Source organism: Podarcis muralis, chromosome 5 (assembly GCF_964188315.1).
Source record: "Podarcis muralis chromosome 5, rPodMur119.hap1.1, whole genome shotgun sequence".
NCBI classification, from domain to species: domain Eukaryota; kingdom Metazoa; phylum Chordata; class Lepidosauria; order Squamata; family Lacertidae; genus Podarcis; species Podarcis muralis.
In genome coordinates this window covers 97,938,061-97,964,090 of record NC_135659.1, presented here as the reverse complement: position 1 = coordinate 97,964,090, position 26,030 = coordinate 97,938,061, and the positions used below count along the sequence as shown (strand labels likewise).

The 26,030-nt window shown below is 48.0% G+C and overlaps 1 protein-coding gene across 5 annotated transcripts in view; it reads left to right on the top strand.

The window, feature by feature from the left end:
• LOC114599811 (sodium-dependent lysophosphatidylcholine symporter 1-like) overlaps nt 1–14,325 on the top strand; it is a 54,277-nt gene extending 39,952 nt beyond the window's left edge. For 3 of the 5 annotated variants that reach the window (XM_077929432.1, XM_028735545.2, XM_077929430.1), the window contains 3 exons: nt 1,358–1,501; nt 2,783–2,959; nt 13,906–14,325. In XM_077929432.1, coding sequence (XP_077785558.1) covers nt 1,358–1,501; nt 2,783–2,959; nt 13,906–13,951 — 367 coding nt within the window. In that variant the 3' untranslated portion in view covers nt 13,952–14,325. The remainder of the gene's footprint in view (nt 1–1,357; nt 1,502–2,782; nt 2,960–13,905) is intronic. The other 2 variants (XM_028735546.2, XM_077929431.1) reach the window with 2 other exon arrangements.
• The last annotated feature ends 11,705 nt before the right edge of the window (nt 14,326–26,030 follow it).

Sequence of the window (26,030 nt, the reverse complement as noted above, 5' to 3'; positions counted from 1 at the left end):
TTAGCAAAGTCCCCGAGTGCCTGGGAAGTTTGAGTCCCTGGGCTTTGTCCCTTTTGCACCGACAGTTGCTATTTTGCTGGTGGACTTTCTGAAATAAGGAAAACGATGGCGGTAACCACACTTGCTTGACACGGATTCCTTGCGAAGGAATCGGAACGAATGCTCGACAGACAACCTCCCTGCAGACTTTGTGCAAAAACATTGAGTAAGGTAAAGGTAAAGGGACCCCTGAGCATTAGGTCCAGTCGTGGCCGACTCTGGGGTTGCGGTGCTCATCTCGCATTATTGGCCGAGGGAGCCGGCGTACAGCTTCCGGGTCATGTGTCCAGCAGGACTAAGCCACTTCTGGCGAACCAGAGCAGCGCACGGAAACACCGTTGACCTTCCTGCCGGAGTGGTACCTATTTATCTACTTGCACTTTGACGTGCTTTTGAACTGCTAGGTTGGCAGGAGCTGGGACCAAAAAACGCAGCTTCTCCAGCCAGTAAAGCTAATATTATTATAATGACGTATATAATCTTCCCATAATAATTTCACAGCAGGGCATAGTACTAAAGAACCTAATGATCTGCCATCCTTTTCACTTAGAGAATTCCACACAACACAAATAATCCCATACATCATTTATAAAAGCATAACGGGGGAAACTGGGAAAATAACAGATGGTAAGTAGAAAGAATCCAAAATTATTATTTAAGGAACTAATGGATGCACTGGTTTTTCAGAGCTGAAAAGGGACTGGCTGTTGTTGTTTTTTTATCTTTTCACTTGTGTGTACAGTATCTGTTACTAAAAACCTCTGTGAGAGGATATGGGGGAAACTTTTATTACTGGATATCAAACATTAAAGGTAAAGGTAAAGGGACCCCTGACCATTTGGTCCAGTCGTGACCAAATCTGGGGTTGCACACTCATCTCGCTCTATAGGCTGAGGGAGCCGGCGTTTGTCCACAGACAGCTTCCGGGTCTTGTGACCAGCATGACTAAGCTGCTTCTGGCGAACCAGAGCAGCGCACAGAAACACTGTTTCCCTTCCCGCCGGAGGGGTACCTATTTATCTACTTGCACTTTGACGTGCTTTCAAACTGCTAGGTTGGCAGGAGAGGGACCGAGCAACGGGAGCTCACCCTGTCACGGGGATTCGAACCGCCGACCTTTTGATCTGCAAGTCCTAGGCTCTGTGGTTTAACCCACAGCGCCACCCGTGTCCCTTAAAACATTGAGATTTATGCTTAATAGGGAAGTTGTCTTGAAGCAACCTTAGATATGCTCATTCACAGGTGAATTGTTGCTTGATGCTGTGATGACTGTCTTGCAGGTGCAAACCGCTTGACTTGATCTCCTCCTGTTCCACAGGTCCATGCTTCCAGACGCAGTGGACGATTTCAAGCTGCAGAACCCCACCTGCCTCAACCTGGAAGCTTTCTTCTACTCGTTCTACGTTTTCTTCAACAAGCTCGCCGCCGGCCTCTCCCTTGGGATTTCCACCATGAGTTTGCAGTAAGCCTCCTCGTTCCAGCCTTGTTGCTCCTAAGTCACAAACGCTGTCCCAAAATCCCTTTCACTTCCTGGGATGGGAGAATGACCTAGAGCAGGGGTCAGCAAACTTTTTCAGCAGGGGGCCGGTCCACTGTCCCTCAGACCTTGTGGGGGCCAGACTATGTTTTTTGGACGGGGAGGGGGGAATGGACGAATTACTATTCCCCGCGGGTGGCGCTGTGGGTTAAACCACTGTGCAGCTTGGGCTTGCCAGTCAGAAGGTCAGCGGTTCGAATCCCCACGACGGGGTGAGTTCCCGTTGCTCGGTCCCTGCTCCTGCCAACCTAGCAATTTGAAAGCATGTCAAAGTGCAAGTAGATAAATAGGTACCGCTCCGTGCGCTGCTCTGGTTCGCCAGAAGCGGCTTAGTCATGCTGGCCACATGACCCGGAAGCTGTACGCTGGCTCCCTTGGCCAATAAAGCGAGATGAGCGCCGCAACCCCAGAGTCGGCCACAACTGGACCTAATGGTCAGGGGTCCCTTTACCTTTAAAGCTTAGAATTTGGGACGCGGCTGGCGCTGTGGGTTAAACCACTGATCCTCTTGGGCTTGCCGATCAGAAGTTTGGCGGTTCGAATCCCTGCGACGGGGTGAGCTCCCCTCACTCGGTCCCTGCTCCTGCCAACCTAGCAGTTTGAAAGCACGGCAGTGCAAGTAAATAAATAGGTACCGCTCCAGCGGGAAGGTAAACGGTGTTTCTGTGCGCTGCTCTGGTTCGCCATGCTGGCCACATGACCAGGAAAAACTGCGGACAAACGCCGGCTCCCTCGGCCAGTAAAACGAGATGAGCGCCGCAACCCCAGAGTCGTTCGCGACTGGAATTAATTGTCAGGGGTCCCTTTACCTTTTACAAATAACCCAGAGATGCATTTTAAATAAAAGGACACATTCTACTCATGTAAAAACACGCTGATTCCCCGACCATCCGCGGGCCGGATTGGGCCAGATCCGGCCCCCAGGCCTTAGTTTGCCTACCCATGACCTAGAGGCAGGGCTGGCTTAAGAGCCCTCATGGTGCAGTGGTTAGAGTGCTGGACTCTAACCTGGGAGACCAGGGTTCAAATCCCCCACTCAGCCATGGAGCTCTCACTGGGTGACCTTGGGCCAGTCACCAGTTTAACCTTCCTCACAGGGTTGTTGTTGTGAGGATAAATGAGGAGGAGGGGAACCACGCTCCTTGGAGGAAAAAGTGGCATATAAATAAATAATCTATTTTTTTTTAAAAAAGCCATCATTTCCAGTTTTGCAGGTTACAGAGCCACGGACTGCACACATAACCCCCAGGTTATCCTGACGCTGCAAATTCTCATGGCGCCTGTTCCCATTGCCCTGCTGCTCTCCTCCATGGCCGTCTTCTTCTCCTACCCCATCGATGAGAAGCGGAGGAAGCAGATCAGAGTGGAAATGGAGGCAACTGGGTAAGGATGGGGTTGCCCCATGTGGAGCAGAAGAGTTGGAGAACCTTAAAGTGGTGGAGGGTCGCCCCTAATTAAAGGCACAGGCTTCCCTATCCTAAAGGCTTGGGTTGGGCATTTTAGACCAAATAATAATAATAATAATAATAATAATAATAATAATAATAATAATAATTTATTTATATCCCGCCCTCCCCAGCCGAAGCCGGGCTCAGGGCGGCTAACAATAATAAAATAATACAACATTCTAAAATCATTTCATTATAAAATTCAAATCAAATTAATGGCAACCATTGGGCTAGAGTTCTGTGAAGATTGCCAAAGGAGGGAGTCAGGCTGTGCCCTGGCCAAAGGCCTGGTGGAACAGCTCAGTCTTGCAGGCCTTGCGGAAAGATGTCAAGTCTCGCAGGGCTCTAGTCTCTTGTGAAAGAGTGTTCCACCAGATCGGGGCCACAGCTGAAAAAGCCCTGGCTCTGGTTGAAGCCAGCCTAACCTCTCTGTGGCCTGGGACCTCCAAGATGTTTTTGTTTGAAGACCGTAAGTTCCTCTGTGGGGCATACCAGGAGAGGCGATCCCGTAGGTATGAGGGTCATAGGCAGTTTAGGGCTTTAAAAGTTAAAACCAGCACCTTAAACCTGATCCTGTACTCCACCGGGAGCCAGTGCAGCTGATATAGCACCGGGTGAATGTGATCCCATGGCAAGGACCCCATAAGGAGTAGCATTCTGCACCCGCTGGAGTTTCTGGGTCAGTCTCAAGGGCAGCCCCTGCAAACATCTTCCAAGACAATAATGCCCACTCACACCACAAAGAGCTCATAACCCATCTACTCTCAGCAGCCAGAAACATCATAGCCAGACACTGGAGAGACCTGTCAGGAGTAAGCATGGACCAATGGTACCAAATAGTCTGGGAAACAGCCTATTAGAAAAACTAACCAACCAACTGACGTGGGGACAAATAGAAGAAGATGCCTTCACCCCAGTATGGCTCCCCTTTATCACATACACAGCCCAACAAGACAGCAACAAGAATCCGCCAACAGCATACAAATCAATCTGGCTAACCTGATTCAAAAATACATACTCACACCCTGCTCACACACAAAAACAATTCTCACTGCAGCCAACCAAAGACAACCAAAGAGAGGCTACCTCAACCTCTCTCATCACCAAGGAAATACAACAAGTGAATAGGGAACCAGGGAACCAGGCAGAGGGCCTTCTCGGTAGTGGCACCCGCCCTGTGGAATCCCCTCCCACCAAATGTCAAAGAGAAAAACAACTACCAGACTTTTAGAAGACATCTGAAGGCAGCCCTCTTTAGGGAAGCTTTTAATGTTCGATGGACTACTGTATTTTAATATTTTGTTGGAAGCCGCCCAGAGTGGCTGGGGAAGCCCAGCTAGATGGGCAGGGTATAAATAATAATAATAATAATAATAATAATAATAATAATAATAATTATTAGAGAACCCGTACAAGTAACGCTGACACTAAATAGAATAATAGAAGCATAACGACCCCACCCCACTCGCCATTCCCTCCTCCCCCTCTTCCCCCCTTTTTCTTCTCCTTCTTCTTCTTCCTAATTGAACTAATTCATGAACCAAGAACTTATACATTGACCACTAATAATGAAACATGCAGATTCCCCCCCCGGCCACATTTATTATGCTATTGTTGTGATATGCAAATGGCATGAGAAAACTTGGTATACTTATTTGCATAACATTATTCTTGTTAATAATAATAAGCCACAGGCACTGGGATTATGGGGTTTTTTTCTCCCCACACGTTACCCGCTAGCCAATGGGGCAGCAGCTTCAAAGGTTTGGATATATGCAGTTTCAGTGTATATGCAGAACATTTGGAACCAAACCCACATGTAAGACAAGATCGTGCTGGAGATGTCAACTGGCTTGGCAGTCAAGTCATTCCATCTTTCCAGGGAACCCTGAGAAATAATAATATAATAACAACAATAATTTATTATTTATACCCCTCCCATCTGGTTGGGTTTCCCCAGCCACTCTGGGCGGCTTCCAACAAAATATTAAAATATAGTAATGCATCAAACATTAAAAACATCCCTAAACAGGGCTGCCTTCAGATATCTTTTTTTTTTTTTTTTTTTTTTTTAATATTTTATTAAGGATTTTCTTGTTTTACAGAAGTGTAGTGCCTCATATATATTTTTCCCCATGTAACATTTTTACAAATCCGTTTCATTTGTTGAGGCATTAGGGGGAGAAGAAAATAAAAATAAAAATAAAAAAAGGAGAGAAAAGAGAAAGGGGGTGGAGAGAGGGAAGATGGATAAGGGTGGGATTGGGTGGCGGTGTTTCTATTATGTTTAATGTATGTAGAGTTTGGTGTCAGCGTGCTTGTGTTGTTCACTTGTGTTCCTTTGGTGGTGAGAGAGGTTGGGGTTGGCCTAGGGTGTGATTGTTTGCTTGTGATTGGCTGTGGTGATCTTTGTTTTCGTGTGTGAGTGAGGTGGGTGGGTGTTTTGGATCAGGTTAGCCATATTGATTTGTATGCTGTTGGTGGATTATTGTCATTGTCCTGTTGGGCTGTGTGTGTGATAAAGGGGAGCCATACCGGGGTGAAGGCATCTTCTTCTGTTTGTCCCCGTGTCAGTTTCAGTTTATTAGTTAATTTTTCTAGTAGGGCTGTTTCCCATACTATTTGATACCATTGGTCCATGCTTACTCCTGACAGGTCTCTCCAGTGTCTGGTTATGGTGTTTCTGGCTGCTGAGAGCAGGTGGGTTATGAGTTCTTTGTGGTGTAAATGGGCATTGTTGTCTTGGAAGATGTTTAGTAGGGCCAATTCTGGGGTGGTGTCTATTACTTGCTTAGTTATTTTACAAATTTCTTGTATGGCTGTTGTCCAGAATAGTTGGATTTTGGGACACTCCCACCACATGTGGAAGTATGTGCCTGTGGAGGTGCACCCTCTCCAGCATTTTGGTGAGGTTCCTGGGTGTATTAGCGCTAGTTTCCTTGGTGTTAGGTACCACCTGTAGGTGAGTTTCAGTGTGAGTTCTTTTCTTTTCGTTGATATGGATTTAAAGGGGGGTTTAGACCACATTCTGGTCCATTGAGTGGGGTTTATCTCATAGCCTATGTCATTCTCCCATTGATTTTTGATTGCGTCTAGGGGATTTGCGAGATTTTGGAGTAGTATTTTGTATATTGCGGATACCATCCCTTTACCGTTTCCCTTTGTTGTTAGGAGGAGGTTTTCGAAGGTTGTCAGGGGCCTAGTTGCTGCTGATTTTACTGTTGGGTTGTTTAAGAGGGCATGTAGTTGGTGTTGTGTTAACCAGGGCATTTGGGTGTCTTCTAGTTTGTCTTGTATTTCTTGTGTTGACAAGGGTTTGTTATTTTTATAAAAGTCTATTAGGCGATACAAGCCTTTGGTTCGCCAGGTTTTTATCTTGAGGTTTTGTGCTGCATGGTGGAATAATGGGTGGTGTGCCAGGGGGATTAGTGGGGATGGGGTTGGGGATAGTTTGCCTATTTGTGTTTTCCATGCTTTGAGCATGGTCTGTGTGTACCTGTTAAGTGTTGTGGGAATTTTCTTTAGTTTGTTTGGGAGGAGTGGGTATGTTGTGGTGCAGGTGTTTTCAATTGTGTCCCTCTCTAGGTGTACCCATTGTTTTGTCTCATCTTCTAGTATATATGGGATTATATGGCGTATTTGGTTGGCGTTGTAATATGCTTCTATGTTGGGGATTCCCCATCCTCCTTCTGAGGTGGGGAGGTGCAGGTATTTGGGGCTTATTCTTGGTTTTTTATGTGAGAAGATGAAAGAGTGTAGTTTTCTCTGCCAACTGTGAAGTTGGGTTGAGGGGATCCAGATTGGGAGGGTTTGGAATAGGTAGGTTAGTTTTGGGAGTGTGATCATTTTGATCATGGCTATTTTGTCTGAGAGAGTGAAATTCATGTTATTCCATCTCTTTAGGTCTTTGTTAATTTGTCGCCACAGGGGCTTGTAGTTGTGGAGGTATAATTTATTGAGGTTTCTGGTTATTTGTACCCCTAGGTATCTGAACTTGGTGTGGCAAAGTTTTATTTTGGTGACCTTCGTGAGTTCTTTTTGGGTGTGAGGAGGGGTGTTGAAGCACATAGCTTCTGACTTTGTGAAATTTACCTGTAGGCCCGACACCATTGCAAATGCGTTGAGTTCTCTGATTAGGGAGGTTGCTGTGCTTATGGGGTCTGGTGTTGTGACCATTAGGTCATCTGCAAAGAGCCCTAATTTATAGGTCCTGCCTTTTATTTCCACTCCCTTGATGTCTGCGGCTGCTCGGATGCGGATTGCTAGGGGTTCCAGAGCCAGGATAAATAAGAAGGGAGACAGTGGGCATCCTTGTTTCGTGCCTCTTTGGATAGCTATAGTGTTAGAATCCATATTGTTAGTTCTGCATTTTGCTGAGGCTTGGGAGTATATTTGTTTGAGGATTTGTAGGAAGTTGGGGCCAAATTTCATGTTAGTTAGTACTGCTAATATGTATTTCCACTCCAAGCAATCAAAGGCTTTGAGTATGTCTAGGGACATAATTGTCAATGGGAGTTTGGTTGCCTTGCTGTGTTCGATCAGGTTCAGTAGTTTCCTGATGGGGTCTGTTATATTGCGGCCAGGGACAAAGCCAGTCTGGTCTGGGGCTATTAACTTGTGTAGGAAGATTTTTAGGCGGTTGGCCAAGATTGATGTGAATATCTTGTAGTCTTGGTTTATTAATGAGATTGGGCGGTATGATTCTACTTTGAGGCTGTCTTTTAGTGGTTTTGGGATGGAGACTATTTTGGAGTGGGTCCAGGTTTTGGGGATGGGGCCTCCTTTTATGATGTCGTTGAATAGGCGGGTCATGTAGGGCATCAAGGGTTCTTTGAATTTCTTATAGAATTCTGCTGTGAAGCCGTCTGGGCCTGGGGCTTTGTGTGGTTTCAAGTTTTTGAGGACCGCATCTATTTCCTCTGGGGTGATAGGGCTATCCATGAATTCCTGTTCCTCATCAGTTAGGGTAGGCATGGTCAGTCCTGCTAGAAATTTTTTGATTTCCCTCTCTGGTGGGTTATGGGAGGTGTATAGGTTGGAGTAAAATTCTGCAAATTCTGAAATTATTTCTTTGGGGGAGAATGTTATGTTGCCGTCTTTTTTGGTGATGCAGTGTATTCTTGTTTTGAGTGCTTTTTTCCTACATCTATTTGCTAGTAATCTGGAGTTTTTCCCTCCATATTCATAGAAACGTTGTTTAGAGTATAGAATGTTGATCATTGTTTTGTTGATTTCTAAGGAGTCTAGTTCTCTCCTTTTCTGTTCTATAAGTTTGAGGAGTTTTTTAGATCCTGTTTGTTTGTAGCGTGATGAGAGGGCTGTGATGTCTTGTTCTATTTTGCTAATTTTTGAGGAGGTTTGTTTTTTAAGGAATGTTTTCTCTTTTATGCAAGCTCCTCTGGTGACCGCTTTCATTGCGTCCCATAGGAGGGGGGTTGTTGTATTGTTTACATCGTTTTCTTTGAAGTAGTTTTGGAGGGTTTTTGTGAGACTCTCTCTAATTTGTTTGTTTGTAGTTAGGATGGGACTGAAGGACCAGGATGGGGTGGTTTGTGTTCCTTCTCCTATTTTAACAGTGACTTCTACTGGGGCGTGATCTGTGATTTTAATGTTACCTATGTTTGTTGATTCTACTGAGGGAATCAGACCCTGTGTGAGTAGAATGCTGTCCAGTCTGGACACTGTATCATGGCGTCCCGATTGGAATGTATGGCTGATGTCTCCCGGGTTTTGCTCACCCCAAATGTCATAGAGACCCCTGTTTTTTAGCATTTTTAGTAACTTGTAAGAGTTCCTGGTTGTTGGGGGTTTCCTTCGGAGGAAGGTTGCCCATGGGGTTGTGGGGTGGATATCTTTCAGGGATATACCTTTCATATTTAGATTGAGGTCCCCTCCTAGGATTGCTTCCCCTTCAGAGAAGGAGAGGAATTTGTTTAGTGTTTTCTGGAAGAATTCTAGTTGTTTCGTGTTTGGGGCATATATGGAGCCGATTGTCAGTTTGATTTTGCCATCTAGTGTCCCTTTAGCGAAAATGAATCTGCCTTTTTTGTCCTTGAGGACTGTTGTGGCAGTGAAGTTCAGGTCCCTACTGAGTATTATGGCTACACCACGGGCTTTCCCTGAGCCTCGTGCGACCCACTGTTGACTAAAGCGGGGGTCGCTCAGGAGTTTGCTGCCTTTGGGTGGATTGTGTATTTCTTGTAGGAAGGTGATGTGTGGTTTCATGGTGTTTATGTATGAGGTGATGCGTTTTCTTTTGATGGGGTTTCCCAGCCCCCTCACGTTTAATGTAATTGCTTTTAGGTTAGCCATTTTGTTTATCTATTATGTGGGGCGATTCCCTGCCAACCCGTTCGGGTTGTCTTGTGTCTCTCTCTTCGTGTTGTTTAAAGAACCAGTGGGGTTGCGCTGACCTAGGGTGTGGTGGGTGGGGGGCTAGTAGGATTAGAGTGAGATTTGGGTTAAAGAGTAGGGGGTAAGTTGTAGGGAGTTTCCTATATGTAGTCATATAGGTGTTTGTTTGGGGTATTTTGGGCCATCTGGCATTTAGCCAGTTGGTCCTAGGTCTCAGCTGGTGTGGAAGGCCGTGTTCAAGGACAGGCCGTCCCCCCTGTTGTCTGCGATAGGGGGTGATCAGCGAGACAGTGTGAAGTGACTTTGTAACGTCGCTGTCAGGTATAAGGTTTGTAAGCAGTGTTGCCAGTATTATGAGCAACATTGTTGGTGTGTTGGGGTGGGGATGTGGGTGCTGGTACGCTCTGGTGCCACCATAGTGCTGGTTGGGTATCAGATTTTAGCCTGATTGTGGGTTGTGTTATTAAGGTTGGAGTTGTTTTTCCTTAGTATGGAGTATGAGGATGTTGAAGGTGTGGGTGATGGGGAATGTGGTTGAGGTCGTCTGGACTGGTGTTGGGGTGGGGATTTCTGTGGGGGTGCGGGGCTGGGGGGGGTGTTGATGGTGTTAACTAAATCTATGTTTTGGGGGGGGAGGGGAAAAAAGGGGGGGGGAATCACCAGTCCTTCAGTTTGTGGTTTTTTCCTGGTTGCTTCTTTCAGCCGGGGTTGTTGTTGTTGTAGGGTTGTCCATCTGCGATGAGTTGGTTTGGTTGATCTTGGTCTGGTTTCTTGTGTCGTATGGCCGGCGGGACGGTTCTGAGCATGATGCTTGCCTGTATTGGTTTGCGTTGTTGCGCCGCTTCTGTTGTATCTTTTTCTTCTGTACCATTGTCCAGTTGTTTGCTGTTGTTTCCTCGTGGTTGGGGCTGTCGCTTGGTGGGTTTGTCGGTTTCCATTCCGGCGGGAGGTCGAGTTCAAGGTTCTTTAGTAGTTGCAGGGCCTCAGGTATGTTGGTAGCCATGTGTTGTGTTGTGTTCGTTGTTACAATGAGGCGGAAGGGGAAGCCCCATCGGTATTTGATCCCTGCTTGTTGGAGACGCTGGGTGCATGGGCGCAGGCTTTTCCTCCGGTTTAGGGTATCCTGAGATAGGTCCTGTAAGGCCAGAATGGGGGTTTCTCCATATCGAAGGTTGCTTGAGTTTCTGAGTTGGTGCCATATTTCTTCCTTCTTTCGGTAGCGTGTGAAACATACAATGATGTCTCTCGGGGGGGCGCTGGGTTTTGGCATAGGTTTTAGGGCTCTGTGAGCCCTCTCCAAGTCCTCTGCCTCAAGTTTCAGGCTTGGGATTGTGTTTTTCAGCCAGCGTATAATTAGGTCTGCTGGGCTTTTCTCCTCTGTTTTTTCAGGAAAGTTGCGGAAGCGGATGTTACAACGTCTATTGCGGTCTTCAAGGTCGGCTTGCTTAATTTTCATCTCGTTGTGTTCTGCTTCCATTTGGTTTACCAGTTCGTCCAGTTTCTTGTTCACACGTGCGTTCTCCTCCCGGTATTGTTCTATTATTCTTTCTTGCATTTGGTTCTTGTTCTCTAGAGCTTCCACTTTGGAGGTTAGATTGTTGATTAGTACCTGCATGGGAGCCATTGTGGCCTTCAGTGCTTCTTCTAATCGTGCTTCCATTTCCCTCAGATCTCGTTTCGTTATTGGGTGGTCATCATCTTGAAGGGGAGCTACCATCTTAGCATTGTTTGCCATCTCCCTGGTTGGTGTCATCTCGGTCTCCCTGATGGTTTTGGTTTGAGGTTGGCTTGGCGTCCTCTTGGGGTTGGGCGTGTGGTGGTTAGGAGTTGTGGCAGTGGTGATTCCTGGGTATTGTTGGGTTGCTGAGCTGATCAGGCTTTGTTGGCTGGTGGCTTTTACAGAGCGTTTCGATTAGGTGGTCATTTGTGTCACTTCTAGCCTGTGTTTTAAGAACTTCTCTAGGGCTTCTGTAGATGCCTCAGCGGTGCCGCCGAGGCGGGGGGGGGGGCAGGTAAGCAGAGATGGGTAGACTAATGGACAGACAGTTCATATAAAGGGAAGGGGGTTAGCAGGTAGAGATGCAAGAGATTAGAGGGTATATGTTTAATTTTCCTCCATTTTTAATTACTTTCCCACAAGCAAAAAATAACAACAATAACCAGGGGGAAATATTATTCTTAAGAAAAACAAATCAAACAAAACCATGCAGTTATTTTTTGTTCTCCAAATGGGTATATGGAGGAAATTTTTGTTTTAAAAGAGAGTGGTGGTCGTAGCTGGGGGCGAAAGATTCCCCCCTCAGGAGCAGGCGAACAAGAGCTTTAAAAAGAGAAAGAAAAGAAGAATAATTGTATGGCTCTGCTCTGTCTTTTAAAAAATAATAATAATAATATGTCCCCCCAACCACCGCCACCACTCTCCGTCTGCAGAAAAGCAACCAAAAATGTACGGGTAAAAGATAAAAATGAGAATTAAAGGTAAAAAAAAGGGGGGGGGTGTCTTTAAATAAAGCTTTTTATTTTTATTTTTTTTTAAATGAGTAAAGTATAGGTAAAAGAGGGTAGGTAAAAGAGAGTGGAAAGTCTGGGGCGGAGTGGCAGTCCCAGGAAATGGCCTGTGATGGTTCAGGGCTGTTTTCTGGGTACTGCCATTTTAAATCTTAAGAGGGGGGTTTGAGGTGGAAATAAAATGAGGTTTAAATTGAGGATGTGTGTGTGGAAAAGTGTGTCTTTAAATAGTGAGTAGAAAAGATAGAAATAAAAGTAAAGATTCAAATAAAGGGTGGCTGCAGCAGCAGTGGCCCCTCTTTTAAAAAGAAAAGTGGTAAAAGTAGGTATATGGGGGGGAGGGATAAGAAAGATGTATATATATATTTTCTTTAAAGGGAGGGAGGGAGGGGGAGGAAAGGGTTAAAAAAAGGGGGTGTTAAAAAAAAGGGGGGGGGAGGTTGTTTTTTCTTTTCTGTGGTCTCCTTTGTTATGCAGCTTCTCTGTGTTCTCCTTGCCGCTGGAGCTCCCGGTAGGGCTCAGCCACGTGCGTTTTTGTTTTTTTTTTCCTTCCTCCCCGAAGCCTATTTTGCCTTCACCGTGCTCACCTACCTCTCCTCTGCTTTCCCGTCGGCAGAGATGGGGGCAGCAACGGTAAATTTGGGGCTCCTTTTTCTTTCTTTCTTCTTCTTCCTCTCTCTCCCTTTCTTTCTCCCTCTTTGCGTTAGTTCCACTGTCCTCCGGGTTTTGGAGCTCCTCTCGGCTGTTGGGGGGGGGGGTCGGGTGCCTTTCCGGCTCAATCAAGGTCGTGGGGGGGTGTTTTGGCTCCTTTGATAGATGCCCGGGCACCCCCAATTCCTCTCCGTTGGCAGTGCTGGCAGCAGCAGTTCTGGGGGGTCCGGGAATCGGTCACCAGAGCCTTTTACTCTGGCTGGCTTCAGGAGCTCTTTTCTTCTGCTGCTGCCGCCATGCTGCCTCGCCGGAAGTCTTCAGATATCTTTCTAAAAGTCAGATAGTCATTTATTTCCTTGACATCTGGTGGGAGGGTGTTCCACAGGGCAGGTGCCACTACCGAGAAGGCCCTGTGCCTGGTTCCCTGTAACTTGGCTTCTCACAGTGAGGGAACCTCCAGAAGGCCCTCAGCGCTGGACCTCAGTGTCCGGGCTGAACGATGGGGGTGGAGACGCTCCTTCAGATATACTCGATATACTTTCATTGGGGCTGAAGGAGGCAAAAGAAAATGCACAGAGTGGGAAGAGAGGCTAGTCTCCTTCCATTGACCTTATTCAGCCAAAATCACCTATCCACCCACCCCCAAAAGTCTTAACCCAGGGCTGGGAGCCTCCTGGCCATAGCCTTGATGAGGCCTACCCTGGATCCCAAAGCTTCTTCCCCCATGTGTGATGTGGGGTGTGTGGCAGGTGGAGACACGGCTGTTTATGCACAATTTGCAGTGCGTTCCCAATGGTGCCTGCACATGTGAAATATACTCAGAGTCGAGAGTGGATTTCATGCTCTTTATGCAGCTCATAGTGGTGAGGAGGAATGAAAGTCCCCAAAATATCTGCTTTATATACATTATTTACACAATAGGCTGCACGTGATTGGCTAATTCCGGAATTCTCCTGTAGGCCAATCAGGCTGTGGATTCACTTCCATCTGGAGCTGGATTGGGTGGCTCCTGCAGACCAATCATACTGCTGCATTGTTCTAGGACCAATCAGACTGCTGCATTCTGAATCCTACTTTCTAGGACCAATCAGACTGCTGCATTTTGGATCCTATTGTTCTAGGACCAATCAGATGGCTGCATTTTGGATCCTATTCAACTCAGTACATAACACCATCTTTGCTGGGGCTGATGGGAATTGTAGTCCAACAACTTCTGGGGGCACCAGGTCGGCAAAGGCTGCTCTACGAGTTTGTTTGCCCCCTTTCGGAGAGCTCTGTGCGTCTCTTCCATAATTTCCCACTCTGCACCGACCTTTAGACGCTGAGCCTCTCCTCCGATTTCACGTTCATCTTTGCTGTTTTTCTAAGCAGGCATCAGGGTCAGACAGAACGCCCAGAATCAGAGGCAAGTTAGTCTCTGGAGGGAATTCATGACTACTTGCGGGAAAGTTGCTAATGCTTCTTGCCTCCGGTTGCAACACTACAAAGGACAGGTCTCTGGCGTCTTCCTTTTTTTCAATCCGGGAGCAGCAGTGAAGACATCTCGGGCGCTTGCGCAAGATGCCAAAGAAATTAACTCCACGGAGCTCAACGTTTTTACAACCATCTCTCGCCCAGGGACAAATCCCTGAGGATGGAACAAGCAGAGACTTCGCTTTAAAAACTGGAATGAACTTCTTTCTCAGGGGAGCTGGAACAAGCTGGTGGTTCTACAAACACAGGGACTTTTAACGTACATTTATGTAACAAATATCTCTTGCCTTGGAAAGAGAATGGATTGTGCTATGATTCAGTGACTCGTCTTCTGCACTTATACGATTTATGTAAGCTCCTCACATACGAGTAAGGAAACTAGGCCAAATGCATATTCAATTTCAGGACATTTTAGAGAACTGGAACTCAGCTGCCCGGAGGTTGACCCCGGGCAGCTGCACTCAATATCATTATGGGTCTCTCTCAACCCCAGTCGTTTTCACAGGTATTTTGGTCTTCTGCAATCTCTGGAACACAAAGCTATCTTCTTTGCAAGCTGAACTGGGACCTCTATGCATTTCTCTGTATGGTGGCATCTGTTTGATACCTACCCATGGCAAGAAGGATGCTTATTTAGCTCAGTTTAGAGAGGCAGAGGGCATGATCTTAGCGGTAGAGAACATGCCGTGAATATTGAAGGTCTCAGGTTCCACCTTCAATGTCTTGAGTTAACAGATCTCAGGTTAGGAGGGCTGAGGAGCTGATTGGAGAGTCAGAGTAGATAATTCTGAGCTAGAAGGATCTGTGTCCAGAGGGAAGTAAGATGTGACTCACCCAGCTGGCCGGGCACGAGTTGACCTTTCTCCATGTCCTGACTGGGACCTACCATGACGTTCTTCTGACAGGCTATTAGCATTATGTTCCCAAGCGCTCCAGGTCAAGGCAAGCACAGCACTGAACATGCTGATGAGACCTCCCTGACCCAGGCCGATCCTTAGCTTCCAACCTCCCCTACAAAATAGCCTCGTAGTTTCCACTTTCCTGGTTAGGGGAATCGCCTGGTTAGGGGAAACAAGGCTCTGGTGCACACCAGAACCTGGTCCCAGCCTTCTGACGACACGACGCCTGCCTGTTTGTGAGGCTATGGATGCTGACATCCTTCGAGCCATTTAGCAACGGAATCTTGTGGTCTGGTCTATTTCGGTATGTGCTAATGTGGTTGCCATGCACACTGATGGCTTTTATCTGTGTTTTTAACTAGACTGCGAGTCGTTAGTGATTTGCCTGTTTATTGCACAGAGCCAGAGCAACAATAGGTGCTTTGTGAATCACACCGTGGAGCCAGGTTGACATTTCAGAAATAAGATTCCTTTTTAAAAATAATAACAATTAATTGGGGTGTTTTTTCCCCGGGGGAGTTGTATGTGACTAAGAAGCTGCGGCTGACCATGTCTCAGTTGCAGAAGCTTTATTCCAGTGCAAACGGCATTTCTCTGCGTGCCTCTCATTGCTATGTGACTGGGATCAGGGGGTCAGAGGTTGTGACTTATTAAGGTAGGCCTGAGATTCTCCCCACTGGAATCCTACCGCCAGGAAGATCGAAGACAGAGAACACCAAAATGTTGCAAAGCTTACTGCAGCATTTTGATTCTCTGTCAAAACATAGATAGTTGCTGTAACGTATTGGATTCAAAGAGTCCTTCAGTCAACACACACACACTTGCTGTTAGACAAGCCACTCTTCTCTAGACATTTTGTTAAGTTCTGGGTGAACATATCACAGCAATTCTTCAAACAGCTCTTGTTTATTCACAGGCCAGAACAGAACTGAACTGAAGGGCTCAGTCAGCCTGCTTATATAGCGTTCAACTACAAAGCAACAGTGACAACTTTCTGTAACTATCCAACCACTGAACGTCACTTTCAATTCCTTATTTGCATATGCGGACCTGAGTGAAAACTATCTACAGTATCCCCCTGCTGGCCCAGGGTGAGAACTTCAGGACATAACACCCCTCCCCACCGAGATAAGGCGTTAGTTACAATCGTAATGGTTTCCTTATATACAGCATTACACGTAATGGATCAATTAGGCCAGTGTTTCCCAACCGGTGTTCCGCGGCACACTAGTGTGCCGCGAGACGTTGCCTGGTGTGCCATGGGAGGGAGGCGGGCGAGTCGGGCGGTGAGAGGCAGGGCGGCGGCGGCATCTCCTGCTGGATGCAAATCCAAATATGGCGGGCGCCTCCCTCGCTCCTTTGTAGGCGGACCATCGAGAGAGAAAGAAAAGGAGGCGAAAGAGCGAGAGAAGGCGCCTGCGCGGAAAGAGGAGCGAGCAGTGCGCCTGCATGCCGCGGCGCCCGAGTGCAGTGAAATTCCGTGAAGAGGGGAGGGGGGGGCTGGAAAAGAGAGAAAGGAAAGATTTTTCATTTTTTAAAAAAAAAAAAAAAGGAAGAGGGAAAGAAGAGAAAAAGCGGCAGAAGCTGAGGGGAAGGTTTCCGTGAGGGAGAGAGAGAGAGAAACGCGGGGCTGGCGGGACCCCTCCTCTTCCGCCACGCGTCGCCCGCCACCGCCTCAGAACCTCCTCAGGAGCGGCGGCGGCTGCTCCCCCTCGCCCCCTTCCTCCCCCCCAGCCCCCTCCCAACCCCCGGACGAGGGACGCGAGGCGGCGCCGCTGAGAGGACGGGAAGGCCCCCGGCGGCGGGGTCGGCTCGAGCAAGGAGGGGCGAGCGCTAGCCAGCTGGCTCTAGCCCGGCAAGAGGAGGAGGAGGAGGAGGAGCACGCCGTCGCTTCCACAGCGGCCGCCACACACTCCCCTCCCTGGGCACCGGCGGGGAGAATGACGGAGCTCCAGTCCGCGCTGCTACTGCGGAGACAGCTGGCAGGTCGGTCGGTCCGTCCGTCGGTCGGGTCAAAACACACCACAGCGCAGGCAGAGGCAGGCAGGCCCGTCTCTCCCTGCCCCCCCTCGGACCTGGCCGGCCTGGGGTTTGCACCCCAAACATTCATGTCCACCCCAGCTACACAAGCCACACCTTGCTCTCAGTTCGATCTGTCAAATAACTCACCTATCATTCACATAAAGAACCTAGTCTATCCTCAAACGTCAGAATGTACCTCCTCTCTAGCTTCCCCCACTTCATCTAGGCACTTTCAGCCCTTACTTAACCCACCCCAGCCTGCTTACTCTTCCTTCATTTGCTATAAAAACTAAATACAGAGAGAGACTGAGAGCTGTTGACGAAGAGCTATGTGTGTGTCTTTCTTCGATTCCAGCCAGAATATCAGCTTTGTGTTCAGCCAAACAGGCCCAGGTTGCGCACTGAATAAAGTATTTTATAATTTTTCATATTTCTGTTTACTTACTATTTCATAATAAAGTAATTATAAAATACTTTCTTTGTGTTTATTTGATTCCTATTAAAGAGAGTTACTTTATATATAGTCAATATAGGCACAGAGTTAATTTTTTAAACATTTTCTAATGGTGGTGTGCCTCGAGATTTTTTTCATGAAACAAGTGTGCCTTTGCCCAAAAAAGGTTGGGAAACACTGAATTAGGCACAAAAACACATTGGTTACATTTCACATACTTCCATTAGATCGACAGTGTTACATGTCCAACAACATAGTCCTTTAAATAAGTTGGGCGCTTGGATACTCTACTGCAGTGTTTCCCAACCGGTGTTCCGTGGCACACTAGTGTGCCGCGGAACGTTGCCTTGTGTTCCGTGGGAGGGAGGCGGGCGAGTCGGGCGGCGAGAGGCGGGGCGGCGGCGGCGAGCACACGCGGGGCGGCAAGCGAGCTCCCTCCCACATCCCATCGCCGCTCGCTTCGGCCGGCCTACTGGAGGAAGGCGCGAAAACCTCGCGCATGCGCAGGCCTTCCGCCTGCGACAGCCCAGTAGGCCGGCCGAAGCGAGCGGCGATGGGATGTGGGAGGGAGCTCGCTCGCCGCCCCGCGTGTGCTCGCCGCCCGACTCGCCCGCCTCCCTCCCACGGCACACCAGCCTACCTCCGTGGGAGGGAGGCGGGCGAGTCGGGCGGCGAGAGGCGGGGCGGCGGCGGCGAGGAGAGGCCGCCCAGCGCGGGGCTCTCGCCGTCTGCCTGCCTGGCTGCCTGCGAGCTCGGCGGGCAGCGCTTCCGCCCGCAGCGCCCGCCTTGCGGCTCTCATTCCCTGCCCCTGCCAAAGCTCACCCAGCCAAGCCGCGCTCTCCTTCCTGCCTCGCTTTGCTGCCTCCTCCCCCCCCACCCCCAAAGCTTGGAGGTTCCCCGGCAGGAAGGAGGGAACTTAATCCTCTCCAAGGGCTGCGGAAAACAGACATGCAAATGGGGGCTTGCCAGCTCTTCAAGCGCCGCCGGCTTTCTTCGGGAATTACCGCCCGCCGAGCCCGGTAACGCTGACAGGCCGAGCCGCGGGGCTTGGCAGCGCAGCCGGCAGAGTGTGGGAAAGGGCGGCCGCCACGCGCCGGGCAAGGCGAGACTCGACGGGGAGGACACCGGCAGCAGCGCCCCCCCCCCCAGAAACCCGCTCCGGGCAGGTAATTCACAGAGAGTGGACAGAAGGAAGCCTTAAAGGGCTTCAGCCTCCCAGAGTGGCGGGGAATAATAATAATAATAATAATGATAATAATAAAATTGACAGGGGGTGTTTTTCTAGGTGAGGGGGTGGGGACTGTAATAACAAAAAAAATCAGCTCTATATCAACCGCTGTTTTGCAATGAGGAATTCCAAATAAGGAAGATCAAAAGGAGAATGTTTTTTTGGGGGGGACTCTCTTCCTCTTCCTCCTCCTCCTCTCGTTCTTGCTCCTCTTCCTGGCAAAAGGGCTGCTGAGACCCCTTCTCTCTTGGGTGCCGGTGGGTGCTGTGACGTTGACGCTGCTGTGGCAAGTGCCTTTACTTAGCAGAGTGCATTCCCCTTTACACAGGAGGGGAGGGAAAAAATTGAAACTTACACTTTCGTGCGTCCCTCCCGGCGCGACGCTGCGCGCTGACGTCACGGGGCTGTAATGGTGGTGTGCCTCGAGATTTTTTTCATCAAACAAGTGTGCCTTTGCCCAAAAAAGGTTGGGAAACACTGCTCTACTGGCTCACCTTACAGAGTTGTTGTAAGGGTCACAGTGTACATGACATGGTTTGAAACCTCTAAAGAGCTACACAGATGTGATCTCTTTTTATTACGACCACAGCTATGCCCAGATTCTTGCCAGATTCAACACTGCTACATGCAATGCTTCTCTGATCTTCCTCAGCAAAGACCTGGGGAAACAGAAGCCGTTGCGCTGTTGCTTTTGCTGAAAAGCAGCTGATTTCTCGTCTGCAACCCAGGGCCAGAAACGCACTTCAGGATGGGCTGCTGTGTACAGCTTGTTCCCTCTCTGCCCCTGCAGCTTCATTCCCATTATATTCTGGGTTGCTCCCTCCTCCTTCCGAAAGGCGGTGGCTTTTTGGTGCCAGGAAATCAAAAGCTGCTGTTATCCCATCCTACTAAAAGCCTCACAATTGGTGTAATTTGTATTCAGGTATTCTTGTAACTTGCATGTTACACCGTGTGGGCTGGAAGAGTAACGAGCGTTCAAGCTGTGCTTTATACTTCGGAGTTTGACTGAATATTTGCATTTTCCGACATCTCTTGAGTTGTTTCATTTCAGCTGACAAAAGCTGCCGTTCTCATTTTGTATTCTGTATGCTTTGACAACCAATACAGATGTTTCTGTTTCCTCCCTTCTCATACACTGTCCCTTATTCTTCAGGGGGAAGGGGTGAGGAGCATCTATTCCATTCCCGCCTCTCACTTCTGTGTGTTTGCGGTGGAGGGTGATGACTGAAAGCACATATATAGGGAAGGAGGTGGGTTTTCTCTCTTAAGATAAGAATTCTGCAGTGTAGGCTGAAAACTCCTTTTGCTTCTTGGAAAACGGGAATAGGAGAGGGGGGCCCAGGTACCTCAGAGATGGACCGGCCTGTGGTGAAACACATACAGTGGTACCTTGGTTGTCAAACTTAATCCATTCCGTTCGACTCCTGGAACCGTTCGAAAACCAAAGCACAGCTTCCGATTGGCTGCAGGAGCTTCCTGCACTCAGTCACAGAAGCCGCGTCGGATGTTCCAAAAAACTTTTGGCTTCCAAAAAACGTTCGCAAATCAGAACACTTACTTCTGGATTTGCAGCGTTCGGGAGCTGATTTGTTCGGGAGCCAAGCCGTTCGAAAACCAAGGTACCACTGTAGTTGATTTCAGTGATGCAAACCAAGCTAACCGATGGGCATTTTCTGCAGATGAGGATTGATTGGGATAGGTTGGTGGGCAAGACAAGCTAAACAGCAAGTGGGACTTAGGGCAAATGGTTGCAGCGTAGAGTGCTCCTGTTGTGAGATGCTCATAAGAACACGAGAGCCCTGTTGTGTCTGGGTGCAGCCTCATCGAGTCCAGCATTTTGTTGTCAAAGTGGCCAGCCAAATGTCGATAGGAAGCCCTCAAGCAGTACTCAGAGCAGAGGCGCACTCTTCCCAATTGCATCAGGCTGGGGAAGGCTGCCTTAGGCTACCGTATTTTTCGCTTCATAAGACGCACCCGGCAATAAGACGCACATAGTTCTTAGAGGAGGAAAACAAGAAAAAATATTCTGAACGAAACAGTGGATGTATGATTTTTGGGGGGCAGGCTGTAGCCATGGACGTGCTATGTGATTTGATGGTGAATTTGGGGTGACCCAATGTAAGAATTCTGAGGATCCATGTGCTTTTACCTGCCCCCTCCCAGGCAGCCTCCTTTATCGCTAGCGTCCCTTATCTCTCTCCCGATCCCACCGATCAGCTGCTTCCTTTCAACACTCCCTTCCCTCTTGTTTGCCTTAGTGTCTTTTCCTTAGCTGGAGCAGTTTTTTGCTCCTCCTTTTCTTCTAATTTCTCTCCTCATTGATTTAGTCTTCCTGTTTCTGCCCTTTGCAAGTTTGCTGTCTTTACCTCCCCCCTCCCAGGCAGCCTCCTTTATTGCTAGCATCCCTTATCTCCCTCCCCGATCGCTTGCTGATTAGCGGCTTTGTTTCCACACCCACTTCCCTCTTTAAAAAAAAAAAAAAAGCATGATCTGCTTTTTGCCCCTGGGCAATTCGGCTCCAGGGACCACACATTCGCTCCATAAGACGCACATTTCCCCTCACTTTTTAGGAAGAAAAAAGTGCGTCTTATGGAGTGACATATACGGTATTTTGGAAGGTGCAATAGTTTAGTGGCAAGGCACATTCTTCTCACACAGAGCATCCTGCCCCGAAACCTTGCCATCTTCAATTAAAAGGACCAGGAATGGAAGATTTGTCAATGATTCGCAGTTTGGAGCAGGCAGTTCTAAGCCAGATGGACCCTTGTTTTTTAGCGCTGCAAAACAAGGCTGATAAAGTTTCAGCTTCAGTATGTTCTGATTTTGAAAACTGCAATGTGAAGAGTAGGTCTTAAACCTTCTGTGCAATTATTTGTCCTTGCCTCTTCTGTTTTAACTCTGCAAGGGCACCCAAAGGAGAAAGATTTCATGACAAGCGCAGCTGCCGTCACTTACATCAGAATCATTCACTTCAAATCAGGGGTTCTTTCTTCTATGCTCTAAAAACTGGCTATACTTCTGATAAAAATATATATTCCTAGCTGTGTGTCTCCCCAGAGGGTTTCTCCGTTTCAAAGGATAAAGGCTGCTTGTGGTTTGAGAAGAAAACTGCCTTTGAATACTGAGCACTCTTCAAAATTTGACCTTACAGAGAATCTTCCATTTTTAGCGATGCCTCGTGACCCTGTCAAAATGAATGCAAAGAAGTAATTTGAGGGGTGTTAAGCTACAAGAAGAGTGTGCTCCAGGGTTTTTCTTTCAGTTTGAATATTGATATCCTACTGCACACTTTTAAGTTGATTCCTGAGGTTGAGATAGGCTGAATTGATGAGTTCTGCTGCTGAATTACCGTAATTAAGAGCATGAGAATAAAAGCCTGGCTGGATTGGCCAGTGGCTTATCGAGTACAGCATTCTGTTCTCACAGATGCTCGTATGCATTCAACAGAATATTCAAGGGAACCAAATTGTTGTGATTTATTTGTTTGTTTAATTTGTATAGTGCCCTTCATAGATCTCAGGGCCAGTGGCGGAGCTTCAAGCTCCGGCGAGCGGGGAGGGGGCAGAGAGCAGGCAAGGGCGTGGCATGCGTCCTGAGGGCGTGGCATGCGTCCCAGGGGTGTGACATGTGTCCTGAGGGCGTGGCATGTGTCCTAGGGGCGTGGCATGCATCCTGAGGGTGTGACATGCGTCCTGAGGGCGTTGCATGTGTCCTAGGGGTGTGGCATGCATCCCAGGGATGTGGCATGCGTCCTGGGGGTGTGGCGCCCAGTGCAGGAGGGGGGGAGCAGTCGCGATGGCACCCCACCAGGATTGTGCCGCCGGGGGCAGTGTGTTCCCCCCGCACCCTTGTTTCTCCGCCAGTGCTCAGGGCGGTTCACAGACCCCGCTCCAAGTGCGAGAACACACCTTTGGTGCCAGGAGGACTTATTACATAAAAACACCAGAAGAGCCTGCAGGATCAGGCCTATGGCTCATCTAGTCCATCATCCTGTTCTTACACTGGCTGACCAGTTGCCTGTGGGAAACCCAGAAAGAAGCAGGATTTGAGCACAAGAATTCTCTCCCCCTCCTGCAGTTTCCAGCTGCTGGTAACCATAAGTGTTCCTGCCTCCAACCGTGGCCACTGTGGCTAGCCCTCTCCTCCATGACTTTGTCCAATCCTCTTTGAAAGACATTCAAGTTGGTGGCCATTACTGCCTCTTGTGGGAAGGAGTTCCATAGTTTAACGATGTGCTGCACCTGGTCCAGTATGTCGGCGTGGGAGCTCCCTCTCGATGTACTTGCAGCATAGCTAAGAATGTTTCCTAGGTGCGGCCATCATACATGGACTACTGTGTGCAGCTCCCATCAACTCATCTCAGAAAAAGCTACTTGTTCCACTTCCATCTAGCCTGGGATGCTAGGGCACCGGATGACTCCATCTACAAAGGCTGCTCCTATGATAATCTTTATTGTCATTGTCCCATAAAAAGGTAAAGGTACCCCTGCCCGTACGGGCCAGTCTTGACAGACTGTAGGGTTGTGCGGCCATCTCACTCAAGAGGCCGGGGGCCAGCGCTGTCCGCAGACACTTCCGGGTCACATGGACAGCGTGACATCGCTGCTCTGGCGAGCCAGCGCAGCACACGGAAACGCCGTTTACATCTCGCTGACCTTTCGATCGGCAAGCCCTAGGCGCTGAGGCTTTTACCCACAGCGTCACACAGAACAACAAAATTGAAAAAAACCTACATAAGACATTCAAAACCCAACAAGCCTGCTATCCCAGCTATCCCAACCTGGTTAGCCCATAGCTGTCAACCTTCCCTTTTTTTGCGGGAATTTCCCTTATTCCAGCGCCATTTCCCGCTGCTTCCCGCTGCTATCCTGGATTGTTAGATATCCCGTAGACTGTCCCCGGGACAGGTGAGGCTGCTGATCCCTTATTTTCAAATCTGAAAGTTGACAGCTATGGGTTAGCCCCTTAAAAACTCTGATACCCCATTTTTAAATACTATATACACCCATACAGACTCCTTACAACGTGTTTAAAACCAAAATCGCATTTGGATAGAAACTGTTTCTCAGGCGGCTAGTCCTAGTCTTTATAACCCTGGACCTTCTTCCAGAAGGCAGAAGCTGAAAGAGATCGTTTCCGGGGTGCGCACTATCCTGCGCTATCTCTGCAGCTTTCTTATGGCACCCGGAAGCATAGATTTGATCCAAGGTGGGATCCTGCTGCTGAAGGCATCCAAAGTGGCATCTCTTCAGTTGCTGAGATCCAGCTGTTCAGCCCCATTCATTCCTTTGCCTCTGAGGACATCAGTGGGAGCCGTTGCCTGGTAACAGCCAATTGCCATCCAGGGAAGTCTTGCCTCCCATCACAGGACTTAGCTAGATCCAGCTGCTCAGTTCCATTGTCTGTCCTCAGGGGACATCAGCGGGTTCTGTTGCCTAGTAGGCGGAGGCTGACGGGCAGCATCAAGGATGAGGGCAGGAAATGCCACCTGAATAATCCTGGCACCACCGTGTTTTATTGCTGTTCCCGGTGCCAGACTCAAATGGCGGTTTTTAAATCGTGCAAATCTTTTTCACGCTGTGTTGAAAGCCTATTGGGTCTGTAAGGCGGAAATTATTTTTCTTTATTTTGTTAAAAATGACACACCACTTGATTGTGAAAAAAAAGCCCAGACTATAATCTGGTAACTTTTCTTCAGCTCCGATTCCTTGATCAGTTTGGTTGCTCTTTTCAGAACGTTTTCCAACTCTTCATTCATTCATTCTACAAAATAAATAAATAAGAGAGGAGGATGTGAGTTGCCTCTGTAAGGAAAGAGGATGCCCTGTTTGTGGGGACTTAGGGGAAATGTTATGGGGAGCTCAGGAGCCTAGGACTGCCCGTTTTCCAAAGATCTTCTTTGGGTGGGTGTCGAGATTGACCCATCTCTGGAGCGTGACCATGCTGGGTGAAGGAAGGTGAGGACAGGTGACCTCACCTAGGCCCGAAGTCACCCCCCCACCAAAGCAGGCTGAAAGCTTCTCAGAGCTTTTCAAAATCATTTTTCTCAGCAGCTAAAAGGCATTAGCTAAGCATCAGAAACATTCCGCTTGCTGTAACTAAAAAGATTGCAACAAGGTAGAGAACGGAGCCCATTGCCTTCTCAGGCCTTTCTCAGAACCACATTGCAACTTGCTTTCTCTCCGGGAACCATGCCAAAGCACAAGAATGAAACAACGGGAACACTCTGAAAATCCCCTCACCCCCTTTCCTGCCAAGAGTCCACAATAGTCCCAAGACAGCTTTCTGTACATGCTCAGAGGAACCTCAACATGGGGCAGGACTCCTGAGGGAGGAGAAAGGGGGAGGGAACTAGAAAGGGGTATATATGCTTGTGCACATGACTGTGAACTTCGTGCATGCTTTTTGTGAGTTATCACACTTGCTCCTTCTACCAGTTCATGGATGGTAGAAATAAAAACCTTTTTCTCCGAAACTATTCCTTGAGTGTCTGTTGACTCCCACTTCCCTTTCCCAGGCGCAATATTTTTCCCACCCGAGGGCAAAGCCTCATAAGGCTACATGGGGACATCCAGGAACTCACACAACAAAACTTATTTTCTAACAAATAAAGCTTTCTTGAAAGAAAGTTGCAATTGGCTGGAGGTGACCCATGGAGACAGGAAGTCTCTGTGCAAGAGAGAGACGCTCCCTGATGTAGAATAAAGCAGCCCTATTTTTCTAGATTCAGGAGGTAGCCATGTTGGTCTGACACAGTAGAAATCATATAATAAAAAATGGTCCAGTAGAGACCAACTAAATTTGTTCTTGGTATGAGCTTCCTTGTGCATGCACACTTCTTCAGAAACTTCAGATTTTTCAGCCCTATTTTTGTGGGAGAAACATTGGAGGATATGGGCCCAGGCGAACGAGTGGGAGTCCCCTTCCCCTCTGAAGTGCAGGCAGCCATAAACGGCACACTTGCCTGCCTACCCACCACATTATTATTATTATTATTATTATTATTATTATTATTATTATTATTGCCTTTTCCCCTGACAGGGACCCAGGGCGGCTCACAGACAAAAACAAGAACCGCTAGCAACTAGGGAATCTGAGCCTGTTCATCAGGCAGAGGAAAATACTGTTATGTGCATGTTTGGGGACCGCACTGTATTTTTTTTTTACCACAAACACGACCATTTTTTCCTATTTCCCTTTTCCCAGAGGTTGCTGAGGGCAACCCAGTCAGATGGGCGGGGTACAAACAATAAAATCATTATTATTCTTAGGATGTGATTTGACCTTTGAACAACGTAATATATGTATTAGTATATGTGATATACTAATAATATATATTTTATTAGTATTATTATTATATATTCAACATCTAATGCAAAATTTCCCTCATCATAAACTATTGAGACATGTCCAACAA